This window comes from Erythrolamprus reginae, chromosome 1 (genome assembly GCF_031021105.1).
Source record: "Erythrolamprus reginae isolate rEryReg1 chromosome 1, rEryReg1.hap1, whole genome shotgun sequence".
NCBI lineage: Eukaryota > Metazoa > Chordata > Lepidosauria > Squamata > Dipsadidae > Erythrolamprus > Erythrolamprus reginae.
The window spans coordinates 37036495-37046755 of NC_091950.1; the positions used below are offsets into that span (position 1 = coordinate 37036495).

At 45.2% G+C, this 10261-nt stretch overlaps 1 protein-coding gene across 1 annotated transcript; it reads right to left on the reverse strand.

Annotated features, from left to right (window-relative positions):
- Window positions 1–721: 721 nt before the first annotated feature.
- On the reverse strand, window positions 722–7407 carry BMP4 (bone morphogenetic protein 4). The gene is made up of 3 exons (XM_070733013.1): window positions 7030–7407; window positions 4808–5235; window positions 722–1917 (listed from the first exon to the last, which is right to left on the reverse strand). The coding sequence occupies exons 2-3, from the start codon at window positions 5226–5228 to the stop codon at window positions 1049–1051; spliced, it is 1290 nt and encodes a 429-aa protein (XP_070589114.1). The 5' UTR covers window positions 5229–5235; window positions 7030–7407; the 3' UTR covers window positions 722–1048.
- Between the last annotated feature and the right edge of the window lie 2854 nt (window positions 7408–10261).

The following is a 10261-nucleotide window of genomic DNA, read 5'->3' on the forward strand; positions in this document are numbered from 1 at the left end:
TAATACCACTTGCTGGGATAGTCCATTTAAATAGAAAGGGCTTCTTTCAGGGGTTAGCCTGACCTTTGTCCATCAGTCTCAAGACTGTGGATCCATGTGCTGTGATCTCATAATGAAGACTTTGGGGGGGTTTATTTTGTTCAAATTGATATTTTTTTAAAAGAAAAAACAAAAGTAAACACTTTCTCAGAATTGATCGCAAGTACATACAGGCATGGCAGCAGGACCAGAAAAACAAACTACAAGATAGCCCAACTGCGACCATTCCCTGCCAAAAACTGGGATTTCATAAAAAAGCTTTGTTTACAGAGGCGGGGCTAATCAGTCAAAGCAACAATTAAATCCAGCTATGTTTCTTTAAAAAACAAATCCTAAAAACTCAAGTAAAAGAGGTGGGTAAAGGGAAGGTGATATGGAGATGGAGCAGAGAAACCTGATCATTCCCCAAATTACCCACCTACAAACAGTTGGGGGACAGGCCGGTCAGGATAGTTGGCAATTAAAGACAATTTTAAAAACAGTGAGGGATGGAGGAATGAGGGGAGGGAATGACTCCATGGTCTTTCAATTGCCTGAAGGAGAAGCCAGGACATTGATAACTCTGCAACCCCAGCCTGGTTCTCTCTCTGGATAGTAACCCCTCCCCCGCCCCGCCCCTCCCCCCAAAATTAAAAATAATTGTATAAAATCTAATTGGTTTTACCTTTAAAATAATGACTCGTTTTATTTTATTTTTTTATATTTTAATATGTTGTTATAAATATATCTTGCCAAAATATATGATTATTATTGTCAAAACATTTGCACATAAATAAGGTCAAGGAGAACGGATCAAGGGAGTTGTGGTTTGTTACCGGATCGAGGGAGTTGTGGTTGTTACTGCGGGAGAAAGAGGCTGATCAGGTTTGGCTTCTTCTGTGAAATAAAAGGCCATCTCCCACCCCACCCACCCAAAAAAATCCTGGGCACATTTTAGTCAGGCTGGTTGGGAGGTGGCAAGTGGAAAAGATCGGGAGAACTCATTCCTCCCCCCCTCTTCCCCATCCTTTTAACGACAGCCGCATCCCTCTACCACCATTTCCTGGTAGTTCTTGAGAACAACTTTGTCGTACTCGTCCAAATAGAGCATTGAGATGGCGCTCAGCTCCGTGGGGACACAGCAGGCTTTGGGAATGCTGGCGTTGACGGAGTTCACCAGAGTCTGCACGATGGCGTGGTTGGTGGAGTTGAGGTGGTCAGCCAAAGGGAAGGGGCAATCCCCGTGGCAATAGAACGCTTGGTAGCCTGGCGGGGCCACAATCCAGTCATTCCAGCCCACGTCGCTGAAATCAACATAGAGGGCATGGCGGCGGCAATTCTTCTTGCTCTTGCGCGGCCGCTGGTGAGCATGCTTAGGGCTGCGTTTGGTCCTCCGGATGAGCAGAGACTGGCCCCTGCCATCGTGGCTGAAGGTGACCAGCAGAGGGCGGAGGCGAGCCCAATCAGCATCCTCCAGACGGTCTCCTTGAGGTAAAGAGCGGCTAATCCGGACATGTTTGCCCTGGTGAGTCTGAGCGGGGTAGAGGTGGACCACTTCCACCGCCAGCCCGTGGTTGGGCTGGCCACCTGCGGTCCATCGGATGACTGCGGGACTCACGTCAAAGCTTTCCCAGCGGCTCACATTGTGATGCACCAGGCGTGTGTCCAGCAGTCTGGTGACCAAGTCCCCCCCTTGCAGGGGCTTCATCACCTCATAAATGTTGATCCGGTGGAAGCCTTTCTCCCAAGCCGCCACGGCCTCCTCGTCATTGATTTGCTGTCGAAAAAGTCTCAGCTCCGCAGAAGAGATGGGCTCGGTGGGCGGCACGCTGCTGAGGTTGAAAAAGAAGTGGAAGCGAGTGGGTTGGTTCCATGGGCTGGGCATGTGTTCCAGGTGTTCTGGAGGAAAGAAGAGAGAGAGAGGGAGACACACAAAGGGGAAGAGGTTAGCAGGATGCTCCAAGGAGAAGATGCAGTTTCAAAAGCTCATGATAGACATTAAATTTGTGAAAAGATGACACCATGCGGTGCGATATCCCTGCTGTTGTGCACCAAGATGGAAAGGATGCCTCCCCCCTTAAAGACAATTATCCATGCCCCCAAGGTGGCGCTGCAGGTAGAGTGCACTACTGCAGGCCACTAAATATGACTGTACATCTGTAGGTCAACGGTTCAAATCTCATCAAAGGCTCAAGGTTGACTCAGGCTTCCATCCTTCCGAGGTGGGTAAAATGAGGACCCGGATTGTGGGGGCAATATTCTGGCTCCGTTAAAAACTTCTATTGCTAACATGTTGTAAGCCTTCCTGAGTCTAAGGAAAAGTGCGGCATTAAAAAAAATTGAATAAATAAATAAATTTTCATGGATTTCATTTGCTTTAACAGAATAACAGATTTGGAAGGGACCTTGGAGTTCTTCTTTTCAACCTCCTGCTCAAGCCGGAGACCTACACCATTTCAGGCCAATGCCTGTCCAATCTCTTTTTAAAAACCCTCCAGTGTTAGAGCGCCCACAAACTTCTGCAGGCAAGTTGTTCCACTGATTAATTTTTATAACTGTCAGGAAATGTCAAGCCACTGCCCAAGATACATGTTAGAGGTACCCCATGGGGTTTGCCAACAAGACTGGTAGGTCATGGGAAAGTCCTGCAGAGATTTAACTTTTCAGCATAGAGTAGCCTTCTTAGAAATCAAACATGATTTCCGGGGAAATTAAATGAAGATTGCAATCTATAGTATGTTTCAATGCCTGTTTAGCCCAAAGCAACTTAGCCCAAAGCAAAATCAGAGGGGCTTCTATCAGTGCTATCATGCAGCAGCCAGGATGCTCCAAGGGGATACGGAGGCAAAATGTTGGATGCTCCAAACCGGACAAACTTGCCCAAACAAACCTGGCAGCATCCTTTGCTTTGGTCCACCTCAGTAACAACCTGCAGGGTGCTGCCAAAGTTCAATTGGGGTACCTAGACATGCCCTCTGGCCAAGCCTGTGCCAGCAATATCCTTTGTCCTAATTGTACCATAATTCATTCTTGTATTTATAGAATGCCAGGCACATGCCCAGCCCTGGGCACCATAAAAAGGAAATAGACTCTGTCCCATGGAGGCGGGGGGGGGGAGAAATTGCATCACATCTTTAGGAAACAACAAAAGTATAATTCTTCCCAGGATTGCTTCAACCCCCAAACTTCTCCCTATTTTTTGAAATAAGCCCTTCTCACGATCCCCAAATTCCAAGTTCTTTCAGAAGCAGCAGTTCAGAGACAGATGCAGCTCATGGTAGTTGGATAAGATTAAATATATCTTATTCAATGCAATTGGGTTGCAAAAAAAATATTTCTCTAATGAAATATGCAGATTATAAAAAACCTCCAAGTTTTTCTTTTGGGGGGGGGGGTGTTAATTCTATGGAATGGATTCACTTGCAGTACACACCAGTTAATTCACAGCTTTATAAACCCCAGACTCCCAAAATACAATTCTGAATAAGCAAAAGTGGACTTTTCTTTTGGGAGTGGGAGACCTGAAGACAAAACTCATGCCAGGAAATATTTAGGGGTCCAATTATACACATACACCCTTCTTTCTAGTCATTCACATTGGTCATTTAAAAAGGAGAGTGTATGGACACAGAGAGAGAGAGATCGTCCCCAAAAAACCAACAATGAATGAGTGGAAACAGTTTGATCTAAAGCTGGTACGGAGAGCAGCAATAATTCCTACATCAACTCCTAAGGAGCAGAATGGGGAGCGGGTAACAATCCAGTGCAACAAGTGTGAAATCTGGAATCTCGCTGCTGATATCTGATGGAATATGTTCTTAGAGCTCTGTGTGCAGGATGTGAATGCTGACGCTCTCACTTTTGTCTCTTAAGCATACGCACACACAAAAACACACAATGCGTGCTCTACCCAAGCTATGAAACTGATGATAATTATCCGGTCATAGGAATAGCTGCTATTTTTATTACTATGCCGATTCTATCTGGATGCATTCTTGGTTGTGCTGCAAGGGTGGCCTTTCATAGCTTTCCATTTGCTATTGAAGCCACGGACACCCCGCTAACTGCTAAGACAGCAGGACAAGCGCCGCAGGCTGCTATTTTCCTAGGCAAAATTCTTTTAAAAAAAAAAAAATTCAAGCACAGTGCATTAAATATCCTGCAAAGCAAGCCCTCCCTTTTCTGGAGAGATGAAGAAAGGAAAGGGACCCTCGTCCTATGCCCTCCCTTTCCCACGATCCCATGATTCCACAATCTAGAATACATCTCTGAAAAAGCAAACTCTCAGTTTAAATCTGCAGCATCCAAAATGCAAAATTGCGAGGAAGATAGCAAAATATCAAAGGGAGGAAGAGAATAAATCTATATGCCTACCTTCCCCTCCAATCAAATTCCCAGGTGAAGAAGCTTCCAAAAAGCTTTCCTATGCTAGTCAATGGGATTCAAGGGAATTTATATGGGGATGCTTCAGTTACTGTTGTTGTTGTTATTATTATTATTATTATTATTATTATTATTATTTTATTGGATTTATTTGCTACCCCTCTCCAAGGACTTGGGGCAGCTTACAGCATATATTACAGCAAGTTGCTGCTATGGTAACATTTCCCCCACCACCCACTTATTACTCCGAAGAGACAATTTTGCAAATCCCATCACTTACTATTTATTTATTATTTATTAATTTGATTTCTATGCCACCCAACTCCGGCCGGCTTACAACAAAACTTCTCACTTTAACGCAATGCCCCAAACACCCCACAGCCCCAACTCCTCATCTCGAACGCACCTTCATGGTGAAAGCTTCTCACAGTGTTGGCGCGGCTGGTGGATTTCTCGGGATATTGGAGGTTGAGATCTTGGAGATTTTCCTCTTCGTCCCCAGACTGGAGGCGATAGAGATCCATCATGTAAGAGGGGATGACGGCTGTTTTGCTGGGCTGTGGCCGCCGGCGCAGCCCAAACATCTGGAGGAGGGTGGCCTCGAACCCACGCAAGAGTTCATGGTTTGGGAACAGGCGGCGTGCAGTTCCCGAGGTGCCCTCTCCTCCTCCTCCTCCTCCTCGTTGCTGCTGCTGCTGTTGTTGATGCAAACCCGCAGCCACCTTCTTCTTCCCAGTCTCAGCAGGTATCAAACTGGCCCGGTTGGAACCTCCTAGGATCACTTGGCACAATAGAATGACCATCAGCATTCGGCTACCAGGCGTCATGGTGTCTCTGGGGGTGGTAGAAAGTGTGTTGGGGGGGCAGGAAGCAGGGAAGGGAGGAGAAAAGGAACCAGAGCAAGCAAAAAAAGTTTGGTGAAAAAAAATAAAGCACTCAATAGCCTATCCTTTTTTTTGGGGGGGGGGGATGCAGAGAACAGCTTTTTTTTAAGGGAAGAAGTGGCTACTAAAGTTTTGGGTAGAATGCCTTTATGCCCCCCCCCCCCGCCATCAAACGAATCCCCACCTCTCTTTTTCACCCTTCAGTTTCCATCTGCCTAGGCTGGCTAAAAAACGCGATTGTCCTGGAAGAGGTTCTCCAAGAGTATGCTTCCATTCAAATCCATCTCAGTGGAAGAAGTCTTCCAGCCCCGGTTAAAATTTAAAGAAACAACTCCATAGACACTCCTCGTTCGAAGTTGTTGCACCCCTTTGCAATGCGAGAGAGGCAAACACGCGGGGACGGGAGGTGCGCGTCGGACGCTTCGGTTCATTGTTATAATAGTGGAAAAAGCGCAAAGCGCAAAGCGCAAAGCGCTTTTCCACGATGGGACGTGTTTTTCTGGAGCTTTGGAACGTTTCCGCGTTCGTCGGCGCTGACCACTAGGGCTTGTTTCTATCTACCCCAACTCCCAAAGGAGCGCTCCTGCTTAAGGGCTTTGTGATCGCAGAGGGAGGGGAAAGCGGGGAGGGGGACGGATAAGGATGCCCCCCTCCTCCTCTCAGAACCCTAAAGGGCTTTAAAAAAAACAAAAAACTTTTGGGAGGAGATGGAGAGAGCTTTAATCTGTGGGAATAATTAACGCGCGGTGCCTGCTAGCCATGTTTATTCGGAAATAAACGCGATTCGAGAGAGTTTGGTAGGTTCAAGGGGCGTTGAAGTCTGCAGCCCCGAACCGCTTCGCAAGTGACTTGTTTTTCAGGTGCCGAAAAGAAATCAATTACAGAAATGGGAAATCCACACGGAAGGCGTTCACTTTTCTTCCTCTCCTTCTCTCCCTCTCTCCTTCTCTCTCTCTCCCTCTCTCTCCTTCTCTCTCTCCATCTCCTTCTCTCTCCCTCTCCTCTCTCCTTCGCTCTCTCTCCTTCTCTCCCTCTCCCTATCTCCTTCTCTCTCTCCTTCTCTCTCTCTCCACTCTCTCCCGCTCCCTCGCTCTCTCCCTCGCTCTCTCCTCTCTCCCTCTTCTTCTCTGTCTCCTTCTCTCTCTCCTCTCCCTCTTCTTCTCTCTGTCTCCTCTGTCTCCTCTCTCCCTCTCCTTCTCTCTCTCTCTCTCTCTCCTTCTCTCTCTCCATCTCCTTCTCTCTCCCTCTCCTCTCTCCCTCTCTCCCTCTCCTTCGCTCTCTCTCCTTCTCTCCCTCTCCCTATCTCCTTCTCTCTCTCCTTCTCTCTCTCTCCACTCTCTCCCGCTCCCTCGCTCTCTCCTTCGCTCTCTCCTCTCTCCCTCTCCTTCTCTGTCTCCTTCTCTCTCTCCTCTCCCTCTCCTTCTCTCTGTCTCCTCTGTCTCCTCTCTCCCTCTCCTTCTCTCTGTCTCCTTCTCTCTCTCTCTCTCTCTCTCTCTCTCTCCCTCCCTCTCCTTCGCTCTCTCTCCTTTCTCTCCTCCTCTCTCCCTCTCCTTCTCTCTCTTCCTCCCCCTCTCACTCTTTTCCTCTCTCCCTCTCCCTCCCTCTCGCCTTTTCTTACACACTGGCGCGCGCACACACACACCCTCTCTCTTCGGATCGCTTCTAGCCTTACATTGACCCTTAATGCTTTTTTTACACCAAAACCACCGTGGAGGGAAGGAGGAATAACGAAAGCGCTACTCACTGACAGAAAGCAAGGCATACAAAAACAGTCCATGGTTCTTGACAGCCAGCGTGAAACTCGTGGAAGAAAAAGAAGGAGGAAAAAAAATAAGTCGCCGCGCAGGGAAATCCGGAGTCCGCTCGAGGGGGAAAAAGAAAAAATAAGTGGAGAGAATCGCTCTTTGCTGCCGCCGCCGCTGCAGCTGCTGCCGCTGTAGCTACAATTGCGGATCGCTTCTCCTAAGTGCGGACAGGAACGATCGCTGGGACTTGATGCTCCGGAGTGGCTCCTGGAAAATGAATATATTTGAATATAATGAAGCCCCCCCCTCCACAGGCCGCTGCTTTTCTTCCAGCTCCAGGGAGGGTCACGTGGGCTGGAGAAGTCACTCCTCGCACCGGCCTGTCCATCAGCGCAGCAGAAGTTAAAGCACCGCCCTCCCCGCTTTCTCCCCCCCCCCCCCCCCCAGTCCTGGGATTTGCGATGAGATGTCCCACCCCCTTGGCTTCTGTCAATCTCTCAGCAAGTCTCCTTCTTTAAAAGGCACGGTCTTCTTCTGCAGGGTTGATTTCATGCTCTGAAGTGGGTCTTCCAGCTGGGATGATCTGGAGTAGGTGGTCTCCAACCTTAGCAGCTTTAAAGCCCGGAGGACTTTCAAGGTGGGGACTCCTGGGAGTTGAAGTCCCCCCAAGGCTTAAAAGTTGCCAAGGTTGGAGAGACCCCTGATTTTGGAGGGCATCAGATTAGGGAAAGGTGCAAAACCCACACCAATTAATGGGCGTGCAGAATAGAATAGAATAGAACAGAACAGAATAGAATAGAACAGAACAGAACAGAATAGAACAGAACAAATTTCCAGTAGACGTGGTTGGTAAATCCACAGTAACTGAATTTAAACATGCCTGGGATAAACATATATCCATCCTAAAATAAAATACAGGAAATAGTATAAGGGCAGACTAGATGGACCATGAGGTCTTTTTCTGCCGTCAATCTTCTGTTTCTGTTTCTAATGGAATGGAATGGAATGGAATGGAATGGAATGGAATGGAATAGAATAGAATAGAATAGAATTCTTTATTGGCCAAGTGTGATTGGACACACAAGGAATTTGTCTTTGGTGAATATGCTCTCAGTGTACATAAAAGAAAATATACATGTCAAGAATCATGTGGTACAACACTTAATGATTGTCATAGGGGTCAAATAAGCAACGAATAAACAATATTAATAAAAATCTTAAGAATACAAGCAACAGGTTACAGTCATACATGGGAGGAAATGGGTGATAGGAACGATGAGAAAAAAACTAATAGTAATAGTAATGCAGACTTAGTAAATAGTTTGATAGTATTGAGGGAATTGTTTGTTTAGCAGAGTGATGGTGTTCGGGGGGAAAACTGTTCTTGTGACTAGTTGTCTTGGTGTGCATTGCTCTGTAGTGACGTTTTGAGGGTAGGAGTTGAAATAGTTTATGTCCAGGATGCGAGGGGTCAGTAAATAATTTCACAGCCCTCTTTTTGACTCGTGCAGTTCACCATTGCACCTACCGTCCCTGTCTTATTATCCTATTGTCCAAATTTACCTGTACCTACTTTGCTTTTGTTTATGTTTCTGTTGATATCAATGCTTCCGATCTTGTAAATGTTTTGAGAAAACAAACAAACAGATAGACAGACAAACATACATACATACATACATACATACATACATACATATATATATATATATATATATATATATATATATGTAGATTGTTCTGAGTTCGGGTTTTGCCCTGTGTAATGTTTTGCATGTCTATGCGACGTTTCGGTAAAATCACATTTACCATCATCAGGCTGGAGTTCCAATCTCTGTGTTTTTGCAAATGAATATTAGCAACTGACATTCCTTCTTAGCATGTAGTGTGGGGGTGGAGATTTGCTTTGAATGTAGCAAATAGATTGGGTGACTATGCTTCCGTGATCTGATTGGTTGGTGTAATCATGGTTATAGAAGGAATGGTATGAAGATTATGAAGTGTTTTGTTTAAGTCTGATTTCCAAATATAAAATTCTAAAATCATAATAATTAAAGGATTGACATATTGATTATAATGAAGTTTTTATTTTGTTTAAGGCTGGTTTCCAAATCTCTGGCAGACGTGAGGTATCATCCCGTTTATTTAAACAAAAAGATCTTTTTTCAATTTCAATAGCTTCTAGAGAGATTCTTTTATATAAATTCTCTGTTTTGTGGAGTAATTTAGTTTTTTCAAAGTCAATTTCGTGCCCTGTTCTTTTAATGTGCTGGACAAGGGAGGAGGTCTTCTCCTGTTTCTTGACTGCATTCATATGTTCTGCCATGCGCTGGCTCACTCTTCGGTTAGTTTGTCCAATGTATGTGGCTGCACATGTTTTGCAAGGGATTTCATAGATACCTTGGTATTCTAATTGGATTTTATCTTTGGGGCTCCTTAGGATATTAGATATTTTTTGGTTAGTGCAAAATGAGGTTTTGATGTTATGTTTTTGTAGAATTTTACTAATTTTATCCGTGGTGCCTTTGATGTAAGGAAGGATGGTGGTGCCATTGTCCTGTTCTTGATCTTGTTTTTTGGGGGGTGTCTCTTTATTGATTAGGTTTGTTATTGTTTTCTCTTTGAATCCATTAGAAATTAGTACATCTTTGAGTTTGTTCAATTCAGTTTTTAAGTGCTCATGGTCAGCTAAGCGTTTGGTTCTGGTGATGAGAGTTTTGGCCACTGAGGTGATTTGTGCGGGGTGGTGGTGTGAGTGTGCATTTAGATAACGGTTGGTATGGGTTTTCTTTTGGTAGATAGTATGTCCTAGGCTGCCATTGGGTTTTTTATAGACCAGTACATCTAGAAAGGGAAGTTGATCATTGATTTCTGTTTCCATAGTAAACTGTATTTTGGGGTGTAGGCTGTTGAGATGAGTGAGGAAATTGTCTAGTTTTTCTTTACCATGTGGCCAAATTACAAAGGTATCATCAACATATCTCAGCCAAAGTTTGGGTTTGTATTTGGCTTGCTCTAAAGCATTATTTTCGAAATATTCCATATAGAGGTTGGCTATGACAGGTGATAGAGGTGATCCCATGGGGGCTCCCTCTATTTGTTTATATCTTTGTTCATTATAGATGAAGTATGTATTGGTCAGGCAGTGGTTGGTAAGGTCTAGGATATATTTGGGGGGTTTGTGTTTGTCTTGGATAGCTGTCAAGGCTTCTGTAATAGGTATTTGTGTGAACA

Excerpts from the sequence above, each read along its gene's own strand:
- BMP4 (XM_070733013.1), bottom strand. The coding sequence starts at position 5,228 with ATGACGCCTGGTAGCCGAATGCTGATGGTCATTCTATTGTGCCAAGTG. Across the intron at positions 1,918-4,807 it reads GAGAAGCTTTCACCATGAAG|AACACCTGGAACACATGCCC; the intron begins GTGCGTTCGAGA and ends TCTTTCCTCCAG.